The 24,542-nt window shown below is 45.9% G+C and overlaps 1 protein-coding gene across 1 annotated transcript in view; it reads right to left on the bottom strand.

Annotated features, from left to right (window-relative positions):
• Positions 1-1,486: 1,486 nt before the first annotated feature.
• The window catches only part of kif23 (kinesin family member 23), a gene marked incomplete in the record, with an annotated part of 69,986 nt that continues 46,930 nt past the window's right edge, over positions 1,487-24,542 (bottom strand). Inside the window, 9 exon segments of the mRNA XM_071415646.1 lie at positions 1,487-1,643; positions 3,339-3,409; positions 5,548-5,629; positions 7,952-8,040; positions 10,717-10,953; positions 13,516-13,716; positions 18,023-18,196; positions 20,872-21,038; positions 22,243-22,407. Coding sequence (XP_071271747.1) covers positions 1,628-1,643; positions 3,339-3,409; positions 5,548-5,629; positions 7,952-8,040; positions 10,717-10,953; positions 13,516-13,716; positions 18,023-18,196; positions 20,872-21,038; positions 22,243-22,407 — 1,202 coding nt within the window.

Here is a 24,542-nt window from a genome sequence, read left to right as displayed (position 1 = left end):
TGTAGCTGGAAACGGCTGATTGTTTTTAATGGAATATCTACGTAGGAGTACAGAGGCAAATTATCAGCAACCATCACTCCTGTGTTCCAATGGCACGCTGTGTTAGCTAATCCAAGTTTATCATTTTAAAAGGCTAATTGAACATTAGAAAACCCTTTTGCAATTATGTTAGCACAGCTGAAAACTGTTGTTCTGATTAAAGAAGCAATAAAAAAACTGTCCTTCTTTAGACTAGTTGAGTATCTGGAGCATCAGCATTTGTGGGTTCGATTAGAGGATCAAAATGTCCAGAGACAAAGAACTTTCTTCTGAAACTCATCAGTCTATTCTTGTTCTGAGAAATGAAGGCTATTACATGCGAGAAAGATTTCATACAACGCTGTGTATTACTCCCTTCACAGAACAGCGCATACTGTCTCTAACCAGAATAGAAAGAGGAGTGGGAGGCCCCGGTGCACAACTGAGCCAGAGGACAAGTACAAAAGAGTGTCTAGTTTGAGAAACAGACGCCTCACAAGTCCTCAACTGGCAACTCTTGCTCCTCTAATCGAACCCCCAAATGCTGATGCTCCAGATACTCAACTAGTCTAAAGGACAGTTTTATTGCTTCTTTAACCAGTACAACAGTTTTCAGCTGTGCTAACATAATTGCAAAAGGGTTTTCTAATGATTAATTAGCCTTTTAAAATGATAAACTTGGATTAGCTAACACAACGTGGCATTGGAACACAGGGGTGATGGTTGCTTATAATGGGCCTTTGTAGATATTCCATTTAAAAAAAATCAGCAGTTTCTAGCTACAATATTCATTTACAACATTAACATTGTCTACACTGTACTTCTGATCAATTTGATGTTATTTGAATGGACTTTTTTTGTTCTTTTCTTTCAAAAACAAGGACATTTCTAAGTGACCCCAAACTTTAACGGTAGTGTATATACACACTGTTTTACATATATAAAAAAGCAATAGGAAATGTTTAAATAGTTGTTACTAAGGCTAAAGATTCAAAATAAATGGTTTCCAGAGTGTTAGCTATTGCACACCAGCCGCGTGGGGGTGAGGGAGGGGGTGAGGAGAAGGGAGGGTTGAGGTGAGGGAGTAGGTGAGGACGGAGGGAGTGGGTGATGAGAAGGGAGGGGGTGAGGACGGAAGAGGGAGGGGTTGAGGAGAAGGGAGGGGGTGAGGGTTGAGGGCTGAGTAGGGAGGGAGGGGGTGAGAGTTGAGGACGGAGGGAGGGGGGGTGAGGGTTGAGGAGGAGTGAGGGGGTGAGGACTGAAGAGAAGGGTTGAGGTGAGGGCTGAGGACGGAGGGAGGGGTGAGGTGAGGAGCGGGAGGGAGTGAGGGTGATGAGAAGGGAGGGGGTGAGGACTGAGAAGGAGGGAGGGGTTGAGGAGAAGGGAGGGGGTGAGGGTGGTGAGGGCTGAGTAGGGAGGGGGGAGGGCTGAGGAGATTGAGGACGGAGGGAGGGTGGGAGTGAGGGGTTGAGGAGGTGGGGGCTAAGGAGGATTGAGGACAAAGGGGGTGGGGGTTGAGGAGGTAGGGTGGTGAGGGCTGAGGAGGGAGGGTGGGGTTGAGGAGGGTTGAGGACAGAGGGGGGTGTATGGAGCAGCCCAGACAGGATCTTCAGGGCTTTCTGCGTCTAAAACACAAAAACAACATACAACAGTTACTCACTTTAGAAACACAAACCTCTTCCTAAATCGGCCGAACAACCTCTTCCTAAATCGGCCGAACAACCTCTTCCTAAATCGGCCGAACAACCTCTTCCTAAATCGGCCGAACAACCTCTTCCTAAATCGGCCGAACAACCTCTTCCTAAATCGGCCGAACATACCAAACCTCTTCCTAAATCGGCCGAACATACCAAACCTCTTCCTAAATCGGCCGAACATACCAAACCTCTTCCTAAATCGGCCGAACATACCAAACCTCTTCCTAAATCGGCCGAACATACCAAACCTCTTCCTAAATCGGCCGAACATACCAAACCTCTTCCTAAATCGGCCGAACATACCAAACCTCTTCCTAAATCGGCCGAACATACCAAACCTCTTCCTAAATCGGCCGAACATACCAAACCTCTTCCTAAATCGGCCGAACATACCAAACCTCTTCCTAAATCGGCCGAACATACCAAACCTCTTCCTAAATCGGCCGAACATACCAAACCTCTTCCTAAATCGGCCGAACATACCAAACCTCTTCCTAAATCGGCCGAACATACCAAACCTCTTCCTAAATCGGCTGAACATACCAAACCTCTTCCTAAATCGGCTGAACATACCAAACCACTTCCTAAATCGGCTGAACATACCAAACCTCTTCCTAATCCGCTGAACATACCAAACCTCTTCCTAATCGGCTGAACATACCAAACCTCTTCCTAATCGTCTGAACATACCAAACCTCTTCCTAATCGGCTGAACATACCAAACCTCTTCCTAATCGGCTGAACATACCAAACCTCTTCCTAATCGGCTGAACATACCAAACCTCTTCCTAATCGGCTGAACATACCAAACCTCTTCCTAATCGGCTGAACATACCAAACCTCTTCCTAATCCGCTGAACATACCAAACCTCTTCCTAATCCGCTGAACATACCGAACATCTTCCTAATCGGCTGAACATACCAAACCTCTTCCTAATATTGAGTTACTTTTCCCTCAGAACAGCCTCAATTTGTCGGAGCATGGACTCTACGAGGTTCCACTGGCCAATGTTGCCTCCAATGCTTCCAAACCTCTTCCTAATATTGAGTTACTTTTGCCCTCAGAACAGCCGCAATTCGTCGGGGCATGAACTCTACAAGGTGTCCAAAGCGTTCCACAGGGATGCTGGCCCATGTTGACTCCAATGCTTCCCACAGTTGTTTCAAATTGGCTGGATGTCCTTTGTGTGGTGGACCATTCTCCATACGAAACTGTGGAGCATGTAAAACCCAGCAGCGCTGCAGTTCTTGACACAAACCAGTGCACCTGGCACCTACTACCATACCCCGTTCAAAGGCACTGAAATATTTTGTCTTGCCCATTCACCCTCTGAATGGCACACATACACCATCCATGTCTCAATTGTCTCAAGGCTTAAAAATCCTCCTTTAACGTGTCTCCTCCCCTTCATCAACACTGATTGAAGTAGATTTAATAAGTGACATCAATAAGGGATCATAGCTTTCACCTGGATTCACCTGGTCAGTCTGTCATGGAAAGAGCAGGTGTTCCTGATGTTTTGTACACTCTCGTGTAATAATTTAGAAACCTTGAAACGTGTCCCTCGAAAGTTCACACATACGTATTTGTTGAATAAAACCTATGTAAGAAATGATACTTACTTCTGATGCCCATGGTGCTGGTAGCCCGGACCCAGGTTAGAGCCAGCCCTCATCTCGACAGCCATAGAACACTGGAACACAGAACACACACACACAATGTGGAAGCTTCTAGAACGGTTAACTACAGGTAACTGGTCAAAAAATGTTTTAACATCAAGTGTCTTAAAAATGGGTGGCGTTGAGCCACCACGAGCCAGAACAGCTTCAATGCACCGTGGCATAGATTCTACAAGTGTCTGAAACTCTGATGGAGGGATGCGACACCACTCGTCCACATCATTTGGTGTTTTGTTGACGGTGGTAGAAAGCTGTCCCCGGAGCCGCTCCAGAATCTCCAATAAGTCTTCTATTGGGTTAAGATCTGGTGACACACTGCCTCGAGGCATTTGGTTTTCAACCCTTTTTAAGCTCATCCAGCCATTCAGTGACCACTCGTGCCCTGTGGATGGGGGCATTGTCATGCTATAGCCACGGTAGTCAAAATAATGGCCTCCCAGCATTTTATACATGACCCTAAGCATGATGGGATGTTAAATGCTTAACTCAGGAACCACACCGGTGTAGAAGCACCTGACTTCGATATACTTTGTGTCCCTCATTGACTCAAGTGTTTCCATTATTTTGGCAGTTACCTGTACCTTACTGTATACCCTACAGTGATGACAGCCTGGTACCAGATATGATTGTACAGTCTTGGTCATTGTCCTATGGTCAGTCACAGGCCAATATGTGACTATGAATATAGTGGTATGTAGCAGGTAGTGGTGTTAGCACACAGTTAGGCCAGGATACACTTCCATACTCCATCCCCCAGGGGGCAGCAGAAGCGTATACAACGATTTCTCACATAAATGCACACATTAATTAAGGTTCCAGACCATGTAGCTAGGACCCCTAGACATAATGAGTCAGGTTCCAGACCATGTAGCTAGGACCCCTAGACATAATGAGTCAGGTTCCAGACCATGTAGCTAGGACCCCTAGACATAATGAGTCAGGTTCCAGACCATGTAGCTAGGACCCCTAGACATAATGAGTCAGGTTCCAGACCATGTAGCTAGGACCCCTAGACATAATGAGTCAGGTTCCAGACCATGTAGCTAGGACCCCTAGACATAATGAGTCAGGTTACAGACCATGTAGCTAGGACCCCTAGACATAATGAGTCAGGTTACAGACCATGTAGCTAGGACCCCTAGACATAATGAGTCAGGTTACAGACCATGTAGCTAGGACCCATAGACATAATGAGTCAGGTTACAGACCATGTAGCTAGGACCCCTAGACATAATGAGTCAGGTTACAGACCATGTAGCTAGGACCCCTAGACATAATGAGTCAGGTTACAGACCATGTAACTAGGACCCCTAGACATAATGAGTCAGGTTCCAGACCATGTAGCTAGGACCCCTAGACATAATGAGTCAGGTTCCAGACCATGTAGCTAGGACCCCTAGACATAATGAGTCAGGTTCCAGACCATGTAGCTAGGACCCCTAGACATAATGAGTCAGGTTCCAGACCATGTAGCTAGGACCCCTAGACATAATGAGTCAGGTTACAGACCATGTAGCTAGGACCCCTAGACATAATGAGTCAGGTTACAGACCATGTAGCTAGGACCCCTAGACATAATGAGTCAGGTTACAGACCATGTAGCTAGGACCCATAGACATAATGAGTCAGGTTACAGACCATGTAGCTAGGACCCCTAGACATAATGAGTCAGGTTACAGACCATGTAGCTAGGACCCCTAGACATAATGAGTCAGGTTACAGACCATGTAACTAGGACCCCTAGACATAATGAGTCAGGTTACAGACCATGTAGCCAGGACCCCTAGACATAATGAGTCAGGTTACAGACCATGTAGCTAGGACCCCTAGACATAATGAGTCAGGTTACAGACCATGTAGCTAGGACCCCTAGACATAATGAGTCAGGTTACAGACCATGTAGCTAGGACCCCTAGACATAATGAGTCAGGTTACAGACCATGTAGCTAGGACCCCTAGACATAATGAGTCAGGTTACAGACCATGTAGCTAGGACCCCTAGACATAATGAGTCAGGTTCCAGACCAGTGAGTGCAGCAAAATCAGTAGGCTTGTTATGGGTTACACTAGCACTGGTATGACAAACTGATCTGGGACCAGACAAAACAGAACAGCAGCCAGTCCAGTGTAGGGAGTGAATCCTGCCTCTTACCCTGGTCTCCACATCTGTCCAGTCTCCCTCCAGACGGTCGCCCCCCTGGGCAGTGTTGCCCTCTGACGACCTCCTCTTACGGCTGAATGGAGGAACACACCGTGAGTGACATCATCATCAGACTACACAAAAATCACTGATCTTCACCTTATCGTTCTGAGCTATGCAGCACAAAACTATCATTATGTGATCCAAGATTAGACAGTTTTAGAACTGTTTGCACATTTATTTAAAAAAACTGAAATAACACATGTATATAAGTATTCAGACTCTGTAATTTGTTGAAGGACCTTTGGCAACGATTACAGCATCGAGTCTTCTTGGGTATGATGCTACAAGCTTGGCACAACTGTATTTGGGAGAATCTCTCACATTTTTCTCTGCAGATCCTCTCAAGCTCTGTCAGGTTGGATGGGGAGCGTCTGAATACTTATGTAAATGTGATTTCAGTTTATTATTTTGAATAAACCTGTTTTTGCTTTGTGATGGGGTATTGTGATGTCATGAAGGGGTATTGTGATGTCATGAAGGGGCATTGTGATGTCATGAAGGGGCATTGTGATGTCATGAAGGGGCATTGTGATGTCATGAAGGGGCATTGTGATGTCATGAAGGGGTATTGTGATGTCATGAAGGGGTATTGTGATGTCATGATGGGGTATTGTGTGTAAATTGATGAGGGGAAAAAACTATTTAATCCATTTCAGAATAAGGCTGCAACGTAGCAAAATGTGGGGAAAGTGAAGGGGTGTGAATACACTATGTATGTATGTGTGTATGCATGTATGTATGTATGCAGAATGAACAAAAATATAAAACGCAACATGGACCAATTTAAAAGATTTGACTGAGTTACAGTTCATGTAAGGAAATCAGTTAATTAAATTCATTAGGCCCTAATCTATGGATTTCACATGACTGGGAATTACAGATATGCATCTGTTGGTCACAGATACCTTTAAAAGGTAGGGACGTGGATCAGAAAACCAGTCAGTATCTGGTGTGACCACCATTTGTCTCATGCAGTCAACACATCTCTGTCGCATAGAGTTGATCAGGCTGTTGATTGTGGAATGTTGTTCCTCTCCTCAATGGCTGTGCGAAGTAGCTGGATATTGGCGGGAACTGGAACACCCTGTTGTACACGTCGATCCAGAGCATCCCAAACATGCTCAATGGGTGACATGCCTGGTGAGTATATGCACAGCCATGGAAGAACTTTAATGCATGGCCCCTGCAACATAGAGCCATGCATTATCATGCTGAAACATGAGGTGATGGCGGCGGATGAATGGCACAATAATGGGCCTCAGGATCTCGTCACAGTATCTCTGTGCATTCAAATCAATAAAATGCAATTGTGTTCATTGTCCGTAGCTTAGGCCTGCCCCATACCATAACCCCACCATGGGGCACTCTGTTCACAACGTTGACATCAGCAAACCGCTTGCCCACATGACTCCATACACGCTGTCTGCCATCTGCCCGGTACAGTTGAAACCGGGATTCATCCGTGAAGAGCACACTTCTCCAGCGTACCAGTGGCCATCGAAGGTGAACATTTACCCACTGAAGTCGGTTACGAAGCTGAACTGCAGTCAGGTCAAGACCCTGGTGAGGACGATGCACACACAGATGAGCTTCCCTGAGACGGTTTATGACAGTTTGTGCAGAAAGTCTTCGGTTGTGCAAACCCACAGTTTCATCAGCTGTCCGGGTGGCTGGTCTCAGACGATCCTGCAGGTGAAGAAGCTGGATGTGGAGGTCCTGGGCTGGCGTGGTTACACGTGGTCTGCAGTTGAGGCCGGTTGGACGTACTGACAAATTCTCGAAAATGATGTTGGAAGCGGCTTATGGTAGAGAAATTAACATTAAATTCTCTGGCAACAGCTCTGGTGGATATTCCTGCAGTCAGCATGCCAATTGCACGCTCCCTCAAGACATGTGGTATTGTGTTGTGTGACAACTGCACATTTTAGAGTGGCCTTCTATTGTCCCCAGCACAAGGTGCAGCGTTTTAATGATCATGCTGTTTAACCAGCTTATTGATATGCCACACCTGTCAGGTGGATGGATTATCTTAGCAAAGGATAAATACTCACTAACAGGGATGTAAACACATTTTTGCACAAAATCTGAGAGAAATAAGCTTTTGTGTGTATATGGAACATTTCTGTAGTATTTTAATTCAACTCATGAAAACATGGGATGTATGAATGTATGTATGGAGTAAGTTAGCAGTAACAGTGGTACTAGTACTACTAGTAGCAGTACTAAGTTAGCAGTAGACAGGAAACCTACGTTCTTCCAGATGGGAAGCTCCGGTTTCAGTCTCTGTGTAGTAGTAAGTTAGCAGAAGCAGTAAGTTAGCAGACATTAAAATGGCAGTAGACAGGACACCTACCTTGGTCCAGTGGGCAGCTCCTGTCTCAGAGTTTCTATATCAGTGAACTGGACTGACTGTCCTCCACCTCGTGTCTTGAACACTTCACCCTTAAAGTTCACAACACAGGCATCAGAACAGATTTACATTTTAGTCATACCCCTGCACATCGACTCAGTACTGGTACTCCCTGTATATAGCCAAGTAATCGTTACTTATTGTGTATTTATTCTACTATTTCTCCGGCAGTCAGCATTTCACTGTTAGTTTACACCTGTTGTTTACCAAGCATGTGACAAATAACATTTAATTTGAATTGATTAGGCCACAGGCAGCGTTAGGCCACAGGCGGCGTCAGGCCACAGGCGTTACCTGTGTCCTCTATCTTATTCTCAGACGTCGAAGGTCCCTACCCTCTGACCTTCTCTTCCAATACATTTTAACAAGGAGGCGCAGAGAGGACATGAGAAATCATGGACTAGTGACCGTAAGACGTCAATTAAACAGTCTCAAATAGTATTTTAATAGCAAGTGTCATAACTCTCCTATGAAGATCTGAAGGATCAGGTTACAGTGGGTCTGCCTACAACGTCCTCTCTCTCCCACAGAGGTGGAGAGAACGCTTTATGGCCGTCGTAAAATACTCTGCAGTATCGAGATTAGAATGTGACTGTGGAACACAGAGACACCTGGACATCAAAAGGTTGAATAATTGAACAGTATTTCTGTTTCCCAAGCAGTTGGAATGGTCCGGGGACACTTAAGGGAAAAGTCACGTCGAGATTGTTTCATTTGGTGACCTCATGAAGGACAGTATACACTTCTCAATTACATTTTTTATTTATTTCACCTTTATTTAATGATGGGGTTAGCATCTGAATGTGGGATAAAATAAATTATCTTTCCAAAAGTCTATGTGATGTTAGTCTTCTAAATGAGAATTGTTTTTCATAGTAACTTAGGATCAGTCAGTGGCCACGCCCCCGTGAGCCACAGACATTACACGGAACGCCCCCGCGAGCCACAGACATTACACGGAACGCCCCCGCGAGGTCACAGAGATTACACGGTGTCATGGAACACCCCATTTTCCACTAAAAGTACAAAAAAAACACTTCAGACAAAATGTACATTAGACCAGAAAACATGGAAGCTGTCGCTACATGTTGAAACGGTTGGCAACTCTACCAAAAGGACAAGAACAGAGAATGTGGAGATCATTCCCACGTTGAAATGGCTAAGAAATCTATAAACTAAAGAACAATTATTCAGACTGCAGCTGTTTTAATACTTTAGTCTGGTAAATGCAACCGGTCTAACGATCGAATAGTACTGACGTATCCATTATAACAAGCTACAACTCCGTAAGACTGATCGCTGGTGGACAAAACAGAGACTGTCGACAATCTATCCAGCAGACGGACCGGTGATCGCAGAGAGCAACAACAAAGGCATACACTCGCAAACATGTAAATTGCAATTTATTTTCGGATGAGTGGTTGTTCATGTTCAAAGTACAAGCATGTCCATGAGTGTGGTGTATGTACGGGGGTCCACTCCGAGTTTCCCGCTCTTGAGCTGGCCCCACCCCTTTCCTTTGTCTACCAAGCCGTCATATCGCCTTATCCCACTAGGGACATATCAGTGTATCATGTCAGCAACCAATGATTAACTATTGCATGTGTGTGTTTTATGTAATTAATTAGTTAGTAAATAATTAAGCCAATTTGTATATCGCTGATTCATGATTTGATGCTAAGGTTCGTGCAGGTATCCAAGGGTTTGTGACATTCAGGAATGAGACTGACGAGGTAATAATACATTAATAGAAGACTAAATCGATAAGATATGAAAATATCTGAAGAGTTCATTCGGGAAATAGACTATAAACATTTTCCCGTGGTGCCCCAACTTCCTAGTTAATTAAAGTTACATGATTAGTTTAATCACGTATCAAGGAATAATTACACATAGAGAATTGATTTGATAATATAACAATCTTCACATGACAGCAAACGCTACGACACCAGGCATCGGCACACATTTCAGCAAATAAACATCGGGTCTAAATGAACTGATTTCAAGGTTACAATGGACAACTCTGATATTCCCACGGGCATTAAAAAAATATTCACTACTCGCTGCCAGCCATGGTGTCACCTAAAAGAAAATGACATCAAATTCAAGCTCGCAGTGATCAAATTGGCAGAACAACATTTGGGTGAGGCAAGCCAGCCATGGTGTCACCTAAAAGAAAATGACATCAAATTCAAGCTAGCAGTGATCAAATTGGCAGAACAACATTTGGGTGAGGCAAGCCAGCCATGGTGTCACCTAAAAGAAAATGACATCAAATTCAAGCTAGCAGTGATCAAATTGGCAGAACAACATTTGGGTGAGGCAAGCCAGCCATGGTGTCACCTAAAAGAAAATGACATCAAATTCAAGCTAGCAGTGATCAAATTGGCAGAACAACATTTGGGTGAGGCAAGCCAGCCATGGTGTCACCTAAAAGAAAATGACATCAAATTGGCAGAACAACATTTGGGTGAGGCAACAGCCAGGCAATCTGGAATCGATTCAAAACGAGTGAGAGAACGGCGAAGTCATAAAGTGGAAAATCAGAAGAGGGCGAGACTGCAAGGTGGGGGGGGGGTTTAGTAAGGAAATAGACACCCGTCCCTAATAAGGGCTGGTTGTGTTCAGTGATTAAAGCAAATTAACCGCCAGGATATTAATAGAAATTTAACGGTAGAGAGCTTTCTGCAAGTCTGGCTGGTACATACCTTAATGAGTTTGGTCTGTATCTCTCCATCAGAGGCCACGTCTTGGTGAGTGAGCATGTACTTGTCACACTTGGCCAGGGCCTTCTCGCTGGGGGCAGAGACCTTAATGGCGTTGGAACCCAGGATGGGCTGCATCACCGTGTCCAGCTCCACGTTAGACGACGGCTTGTGGTTCACCCACCTCTCCCCGCCCGCAGAGTGGGAGCGCCTGTGGACCGCACGCACCGGGGTACCCGTCTGGTCGTCGACGGAAACGAAGCAGAGAGGACAGTCAGAGTCAGAGCATCATGTGTTGCTAACAATAAAACCATTACATTGCTGGAGTTCGTGACAGTAATAGAACATCAACTCTACAGGAAGTACAATCTAGCCAACCAAACAACTCAATCAATCAGGGATCAGTCACCATGGTGGTAGAAATCGACTGAAACATGGTTTGATAGTGGACATGTTGTTATACATTGATGTTTTAGGAGGAACAACCAATCCTGTTACGTTAGAAAATCATTTTATTTCGGTCTAAAGTGTAAACAAGAACATAGTACCAGTTATATAGAGGAAGGAGCATTCATAAAAGCCCCAACAAACCTAAAGGTCAGCTGATGAGCTGGTTAGAGTAATCTACTGCAGTTCTGCTACCTACCAGATGACCTTACCACCTTAGTCTGTTGAGACTCACTGACCCTGTAAGCTCCTTCCTGTTCCTGCTCCTCTAGATCTAGATCACAGGACTGGTCAGGAACCTCTCTCTCTTCCTCTCTGTCCCAACACCTGCCTCTCCTCCTGCTAAGGCTGCTGGGTAGACCCTGGGTCTGAGCTAGGGTTCTAGTCTTAAGGGCCCGGTACTGGGCCGGGTTAGCGATAGCGTGTCTGTCCTGAGGGACTCTCTGCTCCCACTCTGAGATGCAGGAGGTTACAGAGAGGGAACTGGTGCTGGTGCTCTGCGGAGGGGAGGTGGGGTGGGAGCCTGGCCACTGCCTGACCTGCTGAGGATGGGGAGGGGCGTACACTGGGTCTAGGGCCTGGCTGGACCTGGAGTGGACGGGCTGCAGGGCAGAGTACAGAGTATGGTGGTGGTGCAGATAGACAAGTCAACCAGCTAGTTGGGATACATACCATCCATCCGTTACATACCATCCATCCATCCGTTACACACCATCCATCCATCCGTTACACACCATCCATCCATCTATTTACACACCATCCACCCATCTATTTACACACCATCCACCCATCTATTTACACACCATCCACCCATCTATTTACACACCATCCACCCATCTATTTACACACCATCCACCCATCTATTTACACACCATCCACCCATCTATTTACACACCATCCACCCGTTACACACCATCCACCCGTTACACACCATCCACCCGTTACACACCATCCACCCGTTACACACCATCCATCCATCCGTTATATACCATCCATCCATCCATCCGTTACACACCATCCATCCATCCATCCGTTACACACCATCCATCCATCCATCCGTTACACACCATCCATCCGTTACACACCATCCATCCATCCATCCGTTACACACCATCCATCCATCCATCCTTTACACACCATCCATCCATCCGTTACATACCATCCATCCATCCGTTACATACCATCCATCCGTCCGTTACATACCATCCATCCGTCCGTTACATACCATCCATCCGTCCGTTACATACCATCCATCCGTCCGTTACATACCATCCATCCGTCCGTTACATACCATCCATCCGTTACATACCATCCATCCAGCCGTTACACACCATCCATCCATCCATCCGTTACACACCATCCATCCATCCGTTACACACCATCCATCCATCCGTTACACACCATCCATCCATCCGTTACACACCATCCATCCATCCGTTACACACCATCCATCCATCCGTTACATACCATCCATCCATCCGTTACATACCATCCATCCATCCGTTACATACCATCCATCCATCCGTTACACACCATCCATCCATCCGTTACATACCATCCATCCATCCATCCGTTACACACCATCCATCCATCCGTTACACACCATCCATCCATCCGTTACACACCATCCATCCATCCGTTACATACCATCCATCCATCCGTTACACACCATCCATCCATCCGTTACATGGCTGCCTGCACACACTAACAAACATACACAGGCTGCCTGCACACCAGTTAGACAACACACAATGTTACATCTAATCAAAGTCTGACAAAGAACAGTGGATTCATATAAACCTTCCACAAAAGGTCAGGGTCAGTAAATTGAAGTCGTTAAGTCCACATTGTAACACGTAAAATAACAAGATGTGTTTTCACATCATGATTAACAGACCAGTCAGCAGATGTGTTTTCACATCATGATTAACAGGCCAGTCAGATGTGTTTTCACACCATGATTAACAGGCCAGTCAGCAGATGTGTTTTCACATCATGATTAACAGGCCAGTCAGATGTGTTTTCACATCATGATTAACAGGCCAGTCAGCAGATGTGTTTTCACATCATGATTAACAGGCCAGTCAGATGTGTTTTCACATCATGATTAACAGGCCAGTCAGCAGATGTGTTTTCACATCATGATTAACAGGCCAGTCAGCAGATGTGTTTTCACATCATGATTAACAGACCAGCCAGTCAGCAAAGGCCGGTCAACCTGTTAGCAGTAAAGGAAACAGTAGTTTGTTTTGGAGAAGGGATTCCGTTTGCTTCCTTTGATTAGGAAAACACTTCAGTAGGGTATATTAGCTGGATGAGTCAGTGCACTAGCAGCGCCATGTCGTGGTAACGTACGGGAATGGGTGACGGCGAGGCCGATCTCTTGGCGGGGACGCGGTCCTTCTCCCGGGACGGGCGCTGGGGTTTGTCGGGGGCGGGGCGCTGGTCTGAGGGGGTCTTGCTCTCCGTCACGATGGCCTTCAGCTGCTTCAGCTTCTCGTCTTTCACCCACAGCTTGTTCTGCATCTCCAGCTGCTTGGCGCACACACGACGCTCCTGGAAACACAAACCAGAACCAGCCAGGGTCAATACACAAACCAGAACCAAGCAGGGTCAATACACAAACCAGAACCAGCCAGGGCTAATACAACTACTGCAGGCGAGTGTTGTACCGGTTAATACTCGCCCAGGCGATTGTTGTACCGGTTAATACTCGCCCAGGCGATTGTTGTACCGGTTAATACTCGCCCAGGCGATTGTTGTACCGGTTAATACTCGCCCAGGCGATTGTTGTACCGGTTAATACTCGCCCAGGCGATTGTTGTACCGGTTAATACTCGCCCAGGCGATTGTTGTACCGGTTAATACTCGCCCAGGCGATTGTTGTACCGGTTAATACTCGCCCAGGCGATTGTTGTACCGGTTAATACTCGCCCAGGCGATTGTTGTACCAGTTAATACTCGCCCAGGCGATTGTTGTACCAGTTAATACTCGCCCAGGCGATTGTTGTACCAGTTAATACTCGCCCAGGCGATTGTTGTACCAGTTAATACTCGCCCAGGCGATTGTTGTACCAGTTAATACTCGCCCAGGCGATTGTTGTACCAGTTAATACTCGCCCAGGCGATTGTTGTACCAGTTAATACTCGCCCAGGCGATTGTTGTACCAGTTAATACTCGCCCAGGCGATTGTTGTACCAGTTAATACTCGCCCAGGCGATTGTTGTACCGGTTAATACTCGCCCAGGCGATTGTTGTACCGGTTAATACTCGCCCAGGCGATTGTTGTACCGGTTAATACTCGCCCAGGCGATTGTTGTACCGGTTAATACTCGCCCAGGTGATTGTTGTACCAGTTAATACTCGCCCAGGTGATTGTTGTACCTGTTAATACGCGCCCAGGTGATTGTTGTACCAGTTAATACGCGCCCAGGTGATTGTTGTACTAGTTAATACTCGCCCAGGTGATTGTTGTACTAGTTAATACTCGCCCAGGTGATTGTTGTACTGGTTAATACTCGCCCAGGTGATTGTTGTACTGGTTAATACTCGCCCAGGTGATTGTTGTACTAGTTAATACTCGCCCAGGTGATTGTTGTACCAGTTAATACTCGCCCAGGTGATTGTTGTACCAGTTAATACTCGCCCAGGTGATTGTTGTACTAGTTAATACTCGCCCAGGTGATTGTTGTACTAGTTAATACTCGCCCAGGTGATTGTTGTACTAGTTAATACTCGCCCAGGTGATTGTTGTACTAGTTAATACTCGCCCAGGTGATTGTTGTACTAGTTAATACTCGCCCAGGTGATTGTTGTACGAGTTAACAGGTCCTGAGTTCTTGGTTTTTAATGCCTAATGGAGTAAGTTAACTAACGAGTAGGAAAACAGATGAAGCACCCTGATGAAGTCAACTCTACGTTTCTACGTTACTTGTGTTCTTCAAAGTGCTTGCAACCAGTTGATAGCCACCAGTTGATAGCCACCAGTTGATAGCCACCAGTTGATAGCCACCAGTTGATAGCCACCAGTTGATAGCCACCTGCTCTGACCAACTACAGTGAAGTCTAACAGAGCATTCTACTTACTTTATTTGTTTCTTTCTAATTAATTGGAGCCACCCGGCTAGTGCTGGGACTGTATTTCCAGACCCGAGTGCACACCATCTGTGCATATACAAGCTAGCCATGACTGAAGATGGTAGCCAGTCTACAAAAGCCATGAAATGTGAGAACTGTAAATTATGTTTTGTTTTAGTGTAAAAAAAAGGACCCTCGCCACCTTCCTTTGTGAAAAATACAAAGACATTTGTGACTTAAAGGGTGGGATGATTTGGCCTCACTTGGAGAACAAGGAGCTTCAGGAGCGACCGGCCTTACTGAAGGATGCTACCCAATAACAGGAGGCATTTGAGAACGCCACCCTGAACGATCAGGCCAAGCACCAATCAGACGGGGTTCCTCAGCTATAGTGGCAGGGGAGGGAGTGCTCAGGATCCATTCTGACAAATACTACCCGCTAAACAAATCAAAATGGGGCCTTCACACGCCTCAGACTGCCTGCGCTACCCCTCATCTAGTGGAGCATTGTTGAAGGCGCCCACGGTAACTCACAGCGGTTACTCACGATTCCATCAGACCCGGATCTGCGGCTGTTTAACCACTATTTTAATAATGTGAAATGTTAGAATAATAGTAGAGTTATTTATTTCAGGTTTATTTCTTTCATCACATTCCCAGTGGGTCAGAAGTTTACATACACTCAATTAGTATATGGTAGCATTGCTTTTAAATTGTTTAACTTGGGTCAAACGTTTCAGGTAGCTTTCTACAAGCTTCCCACAATAAGTTGGGTGAATTTTGGCCCATTCCTCCTGACAGAGCTGGTGTAACAGTCAGGTTTGTAGGCCTCCTTTCTCGCACACGCTTTTTCAGTTCTGCCCATACATTTTCTATATGATTGTGATGGCCACTCCAATACCTTGACTTTGTTGTCCTTAAGCCATTTTGCCACAACTTTGGAAGTATGCTTGGGGACCATTGTCCATTTGGAAGACCCATTTGCAACCAAGCTTTAACTTCCTGACTGATGTCTTGAGATGTTGCTTCAATATATCCACATAATATTCCATACTCATGATGCCATCTATTTTGTGAAGTGCACCAGTCCCTCCTGCAGCAAAGCACCCCCACAACATGATGCTGCCACCCCCGTGCTTCACGGTTGGGATGGTGTTCTTCAGCTTGCAAGCCTCTCCCTTTTTCCTCCAAACATAACGATGGTCATTATGGCCAAACAGTAATATTTTTGTTTCATCAGACCAGAGGACATTTCTCCAAAAAGTACGATCTTTGTCCCCATGTGCAGTTGCAAACCGTAGTCTGGCTTTTTTATGGTGGTTATGGAGCAGTGGCTTCTTCCTTGCTGAGCGGCCTTTCAGGTTGTCGATATTGGACTCGTTTTACTGTGGATATAGATACTTTTGTACCCGTTTCCTCCAGCATCTTCACACGGTCCTTTGCTGTTGTTCTGGGATTGATTTGCAATTGTCGCACCAAAGTACGTTCATCTCTAGGAGACAGAATGCGTCTCCTTCCTGAGCGGTATGACGGCTGCGTGGTTCCATGGTGTTTATACTTACGTACTATTGTTTGTACAGATGAACGTGTTACCTTCAGGCATTTGAAAATTGCTCCCAAGGATGAACCAGACTTGTGGAAGTCTACAATGTTTATTCTGAGGTCTTGGCTGATTTCTTTTGATTTTCCCATGATGTCAAACAAGGCACTGAGTTTGAAGGTAGGCCTTGAAATACATCCACAGGTACACCTCCAATTGACTCAAATGATGTCAATTAGCCTATCAGAAGCTTCTAAACCCATGACATTATTTTCTGGAATTTTCCAAGCTGTTTAAAGGCACAGTCAACTTAGTGTATGTAAACTTCTGACCCACTGGAATTGTGATACAGTGAATTATAAGTGACACAAAGTAGATGACCTAACCGACTTGCCAAAACTATAGTTTGTTAACAAGAAATTTGTGGAGTTGTTGAAAAACAAGTCAATTGACTCCAACCTAAGTGTATGTAAACTTCCGACTTCAACTGTATATATATATACACACACACAATAATCTATAATGACAACATGTTTGCTATTTTTTATATTATATACATATAAAAAAATAGCAAACATGTTGTCATTATAGATTACTGTGTGTAGATTGATAAAAAAAATGTTTTAATTAATCCATTTTAGAATAAGGCTGTAACAAAATGTGGAAAACGTCAAGGGGCCTGAATACTTCCTGAATGCAGTGTATGCAGGAATCCCTTTGCCGATTTAAAACTTGAGCAAAACTAAATTAGACTGTTTTTAAAGTCTGGTAAGAATGTTCCAGATTAACTGCATGTTCAGTCATGAGACGGTTCTCCAATGGAACGTGTTCCTGCAGATAAATACTGAGCCATTTGGATTGATGTGGATTGGACGTTTATAAAACATATAGATGATCTGGTTAAGAAGCTAAGGTTTAAAGTTGTCTTTTTCTACAGAAACAGATGGTGTCTTTCTCAGTAGGAGGCAGATTATTCAGTCAACCTTTTTATCTGTTGTTGATTATGGTGATGTTATTTATCAAAGAGCAGCTGCTACGACTCTTAAACCTTTAGATGTCATCTCCCATAGTGCCCTTCGTTTTGTTACAGGTGAAAGTTGATACTCATCACTGTTTCCTGTATCAAAAGTTTGGCTGGACTTGGATAAAGCCCAGTAGATCTCTCAGTTTTTGTTTACAAGCCCCAGGGCAAAGATCCCCCTCCTGCGGCACAGAGAGAGACGCTCCTCCTCTAGTCTACTCACACACTCCTTCTCCCACTTGTGTTTGGTGTCCTGGACCATGCCCTGCATGCGTTGCTCCATGCGTCTCTTCTCCGTCTGCTCTCTCTGCAGACGCTGCTCTCTGCTCTCCAGCTCCTGCTGCAACGTACGCTTGTCATCCTCATAGATGTTGGTGGTCTTCTGCAGGATCTCAATCTGACGGAGAGAGAGAGAGAGATGTTAAGTGACAGTGCATGGCACTACAGACCAGGAAATACCTGACCGGTTCACTAGGGCTGACCCCATTTAGTCGACTGGTTGATTGATTGGTGGACAAAGACTAACTGCATTGTGTGAATTGTTTGCGTTTGAGTGTCTATCAATTCTCCATTACATATAATCACCAGCAGTACATTTTCTGTTAACCAAATAAACATTTGTAAATGATAGGAGTTATGGTAATTTCTGTAAATGCATTCAATATATTATTATTCCAGTCTTACTGTTCTCATTGTCTGAGAGTCTGCTACACTTTTAGCCTATAGGCTACCAGAACTGTAGAGATCTGATAGTATTTCTGATTGGCTTAACGCACCACCAATCTTACTGTTCTCATTGTCTGAGAGGACACGTTTGAAGAGCGCAAAACCTATGCTACACTTTTGAGGAACAAGTTTTGGTATAATTCATTCCATTTACAAGTTCTTGTCAATGTTGAATAAGGAAGAGCACCCGGTTACATATAGATATAGAACTAGGCCTATAGGCTACCCGGTTACACAGAGAACTAGGCCTATAGGCTACATATAGAACTAGGCCTATAGGCTACATATAGAACTAGGCCTATAGGCTACATATAGAACTAGGCCTATAGGCTACATATAGAACTAGGCCTATAGGCTACACATAGAACTAGGCCTATAGGCTACACATAGAACTAGGCCTATAGGCTACACATAGAACTAGGCCTATAGGCTACACATAGAACTAGGCCTATAGGCTACACATAGAACTAGGCCTATAGGCTACACATAGAACTAGGCCTATAGGCTACACATAGAACTAGGCCTATAGGCTACCCGGTTACACATAGAACTAGGCCTATAGGCTACCCGGTTACACATAGAACTAGGCCTATAGGCTACCCGGTTACACATAGAACTAGGCCTATAGGCTACCCGGTTACACATAGAACTAGGCCTATAGGCTACCCGGTTACACATAGAACTAGGCCTATAGGCTACCCGGTTACACATAGAACTAGGCCTATAGGCTACCCGGTTACACATAGAACTAGGCCTATAGGCTACCCGGTTACACATAGAACTAGGCCTATAGGCTACCCGGTTACACATAGAACTAGGCCTATAGGCTACCCGGTTACACATAGAACTAGGCCTATAGGCTACCCGGTTACACATAGAACTAGGCCTATAGGCTACCCGGTTACACATAGAACTAGGCCTATAGGCTACCCGGTTACACATAGAACTAGGCCTATAGGCTACCCGGTTACACATAGAACTAGGCCTATAGGCTACCCGGTTACACATAGAACTAGGCCTATAGGCTACCCGGTTACACATAGAACTAGGCCTATAGGCTACCCGGTTACACATAGAACTAGGCCTATAGGCTACCTGGTTACACATAGAACTAGGCCTATAGGCTACCTGGTTACACATAGAAGTAAGCCTATAGGCTACCAGAACTGTAGGCATATAAATGTTCCCATCTGGGGATCTGATAGTATTTCTGATTGGCTTAATGCACCACCATCTCAAAGTGATGTTTTCACCTTAAAACAGCAAGTAAACAAAGTCTGTTTTTACATCTATTGAAAATGACAATAGTTCTTCAAGTTATTAGACAAATCTTTCCATCCCTCTTCCTTTCAATAACCACTCAATATGAAAGGGAAAACATGTCATGCTCTGATCCAGGGGAAACTATATTAAATAGGCCTGCCTACCTCATTACATCTTAGTCCTTACGCAAATAGCCTACAGCTGTGTGTCCTGAGCTCAGTGGTGGAGGAAACCCAGTCTGTCATGGCAAAAAGTGCCCCAGCCTCTGCATCGAAATGGCTGTCTGCCTGTCACCTACCTGACTGGTACACTCCATATGGCCGCCTGTCACCGACCTGACCGGTACACTCCATATGGCCGCCTGTCACCTACCCGACCGGTACACTCCATATGGCCGCCTGTCACCTACCTGACCGGTACACTCCATATGGCCGCCTGTCACCGACCTGACCGGTACACTCCATATGGCCGCCTGTCACCTACCTGACCGGTACACTCCATATGGCCGCCTGTCACCTACCTGACCGGTACACTCCATATGGCCGCCTGTCACCGACCTGACCGGTACACTCCATATGGCCGCCTGTCACCGACCTGACCGGTACACTCCATATGGCCGCCTGTCACCTACCCGGCCGGTACACTCCATATGGCCGCCTGTCACCTACCCGACCGGTACACTCCATATGGCCGCCTGTCACCTACCCGACCGGTACACTCCATATGGCCGCCTGTCACCTACCTGACCGGTACACTCAATATGGCCGCCTGTCACCTACCTGACCGGTACACTCAATATGGCCGCCTGTACCTACCTGACTGGTACACTCAATATGGCCGCCTGTACCTACCCGACCGGTACACTCAATATGGCCGCCTGTCACCTACCTGACTGGTACACTCAATATGGCCGCCTGTCACCTACCTGACTGGTACACTCAATATGGCCGCCTGTCACCTACCTGACTGGTACACTCAATATGGCCGCCTGTACCTACCTGACTTTGTAGCTTGTTCTTTGTCATACCTTGTAGTGATTGGTGAAGGCCAGCAGTATATTCGGTACTATTTCATTGTGTTTACCTTGTACTCCAGCATCTTGGACTTCTTCTCCAGACGGTCTATCTCAGTCTTCTGGCTATGAAGGGTCTTGTCCTTCTCCCCCAGTTGACCTCTCTGGTCCTGGATGAAGTTATCCTTGAGGACCAGGCTACTGTCCAGCTCCTGGAGCTTGGACTTAAACATGTCGGCTGGATGGGGAAAGGGAAGGAAAGAGAAGGAATACAAATTAAGAAGTGATCAAAAAGCCCTAGAACCAGCTTGATGAGTTTGTGGTCCCCATCCTACCAGCCCTGTCGGTACTCCTGGGTCCCCATCCTACCAGCCCTGTTGTACTCCTGGGTCCCCATCCTACCAGCCCTGTCGGTACTCCTGGGTCCCCATCCTACCAGCCCTGTCGGTACTCCTGGGTCATCATCCTACCAGCCCTGTCGGTACTCCTGGGTCATCATCCTACCAGCCCTGTCGGTACTCCTGGGGTCCCCATCCTACCAGCCCTGTCGGTACTCCTGGGTCCCCATCCTACCAGCCCTGTCGGTACTCCTGGGTCCCCATCCTACCAGCCCTGTCGGTACTCCTGGGTCCCCATCCTACCAGCCCTGTCGGTACTCCTGGGTCCCCATCCTACCAGCCCTGTCGGTACTCCTGGGTCCCCATCCTACCAGCCCTGTCGGTACTCCTGGGTCCCCATCCTACCAGCCCTGTCGGTACTCCTGGGTCCCCATCCTACCAGCCCTGTCGGTACTCCTGGGTCCCCATCCTACCAGCCCTGTTGTACTCCTGGGTCCCCATCCTACCAGCCCTGTTGTACTCCTGGGTCCCCATCCTACCAGCCCTGTCGGTACTCCTGGGTCACCATCCTACCAGCCCTGTCGGTACTCCTGGGTCATCATCCTACCAGCCCTGTCGGTACTCCTGGGTCCCCATCCTACCAGCCCTGTCGGTACTCCTGGGTCCCCCTCCTACCAGCCCTGTTGTACTCCTGGGTCCCCATCCTACCAGCCCTGTTGTACTCCTGGGTCATCATCCTACCAGCCCTGTTGTACTCCTGGGTCATCATCCTACCAGCCCTGTTGTACTCCTGGGTCATCATCCTACCAGCCCTGTTGTACTCCTGGGTCATCATCCTACCAGCCCTGTTGTACTCCTGGGTCATCATCCTACCAGCCCTGTTGTACTACTGGGTCATCATCCTACCAGCCCTGTTGTACTCCTGGGTCATCATCCTACCAGCCCTGTTGTACTCCTGGGTCATCATCCTACCAGCCCTGTTGTACTCCTGGGTCATCATCCTACCAGCCCTGTTGTACTCCTGGGTCATCATCCTACCAGCCCTGTTGTACTCCTGGGTCATCATCCTACCAGCACTGTTGTACTACTGGGTCATCATCCTACCAGCCCTGTTGTACTCCTGGGTCATCATCTGCCTGATCTTGTGTCTCTTCTCCAGCGCCTCTATGAGGCGGGGCAGAGTGACATCGTCATGGGGGTCCGTGATCTCGCTGGCAGGCAGAGGGGGAAGGTTCTGGAGCAGTTGGTGCATCACTGACTGGGTGGATTCTAGACCCAGAGGGGGAAACAGAACACAGTTCAGAACTAAAACACATTGGATAAGACCGTGGCACCTAGCGACCCATCATTTACCCCACTATCAGATAACATACTCCTACGAGAAACAAAACGTAGTGTCTTCAGCAAGTGTTCACACCTGGACTTTGTTGGATTCGACATTTTGAACATTGAGATAAAGACGTGATAGATCAGACACATAGTATATTAAGGAGTGGAAGAGACTGGGTCTCTGTAGAAAGACAGATAGCTGTGGAATGTGTTGGGTGGACAAGAGGAGAGCAACGTGTTGATACAGGGGAGACAGATGGACATCTGTGGATTAGGTGAAGGAGGGGTTGAGGTCAGGAGGTGAGGACAGGTCACCTGAAGGGAGTAATACGGGTTTGGGATCTTGTTACTCTTTTCCTGTTAAACCATAAGAAGGATTGGAGAGAAGGAGAAGTTTCTTAAGTGGGATATAAATATCTGGATGGGACAAATGTTGGGTTGTCTGAATTACAGCTGTACAGAACCTTTGGGAAGAATTAAACTTGGTTAAAGCTTCTCTAGTTACTGTGGGTTATTTACTATGAAAAATAAGAACCTAAACAACTTCTAACACATTGTTGTTACAGCCTGAATTGCCACTGGCCCACACACAATACTCCATAATGTCAAAGTAGAATAATGTTTTCCCCCCAAAATAATGTCTTGAGTCAATAAGTATTCAACCCCTTTGTTATGTGAAGCCTTAAGTTCTAGAGTAAATATGTGCTTAACAAGTCACATAAGTGTCATGGATTCACTCTGTGTGCAAAAATAGTATTTAAGATGATTTCTGAATGACTACCTCATCTCTGTAGCCCACACATACAATTATCTGTAAGGTCCCTCAGCCGAGCAGGGAATTTTAAACACAGATTCAACCACAAAGACCAGGGAGGTTTTCCAATGCCTTACAAAGGGCACCTATTGGTAGATGGGTAAAAAAAAAAAAAAAAGCAGACATTGAATATCCATTTGAGCATGAAGTTATTAATTACATTTTGGATCAGTTAGCAATACACCCAGTCACTACAAAAATACAGGCGTCCTTCAGGCGTCCTTCCTAACTCAGTTGCCGGAGAGAAAGGAAACCATGAGGCCAATGGTTAAAACAGTTACAGAGTTTAGTGGCTGTGACAGGAGGAAACTGAGGATGGATCAACAACATTGTAGTTACTCCACAATACTAACCTAAATGACAGAGTGAAAAGGAATCCTGTACAGAACAAAAACATTTCAAAACATGCATCCTGTTTGCATCAAGGCACTAAAGTAACACTGCAAAAAATGTGGCAAAGAAATTCACTTTTTGTCCTGAATACAAAGTGTTATGTTTGGGGCAAATCCAATACAACACATTACTGAGTACCACTCTCCATATTTTCAAGCATAGTTGTGGCTGTATCATGTTATGGGTATGCTTGTAATAATTAAGGACTGGGGAGTTTCAGGATAGAAAATAAACAGTATTGAGCTAACCACAGGCAAAATCCTGGAGGAAAACCTGGTTCCGTCTGCTTTCCAACAGACACTGGGATATTAATTCACCTTTCAGCAGGACATTAACCTAAAACACAAGGCCAGATCTACACTGGAGTTGCTTACCAAGATGACAGTTACTGTTCCTGAGTGGCCAAGTTGAAAATCTATGGTAAGACTTGAAAATGGTTGTCTAGCAATGATCAACAACCAATTTGAATAAATAATTTTGAAAATAATAAATGGGCAAATATTGTACAATCCAGGTGTGGAAAGCTCTGAGACTGACCCAGAAAGACTCACATCTCTGAGACTGACCCAGAAAGACTCAAAGCTCTGAGACTGACCCAGAAAGACTCACAGCTCTGAGACTGACCCAGAAAGACTCACAGCTCAGAGACTGACCCAGAAAGACTCACAGCTCAGAGACTTACCCAGAAAGACTCACAGCTCAGAGACTTACCCAGAAAGACTCACAGCTCAGAGACTTACCCAGAAAGACTCACAGCTCAGAGACTGACCCAGAAAGACTCACAGCTCTGAGACTGACCCAGAAAGACTCACAGCTCTGAGACTGACCCAGAAAGACTCACAGCTCTGAGACTGACCCAGAAAGACTC

The sequence above is a fragment of the Salvelinus alpinus genome, chromosome 9, assembly GCF_045679555.1.
Source record: "Salvelinus alpinus chromosome 9, SLU_Salpinus.1, whole genome shotgun sequence".
NCBI lineage: Eukaryota > Metazoa > Chordata > Actinopteri > Salmoniformes > Salmonidae > Salvelinus > Salvelinus alpinus.
This window is presented reverse-complemented; position numbering and strand designations above follow the sequence as displayed.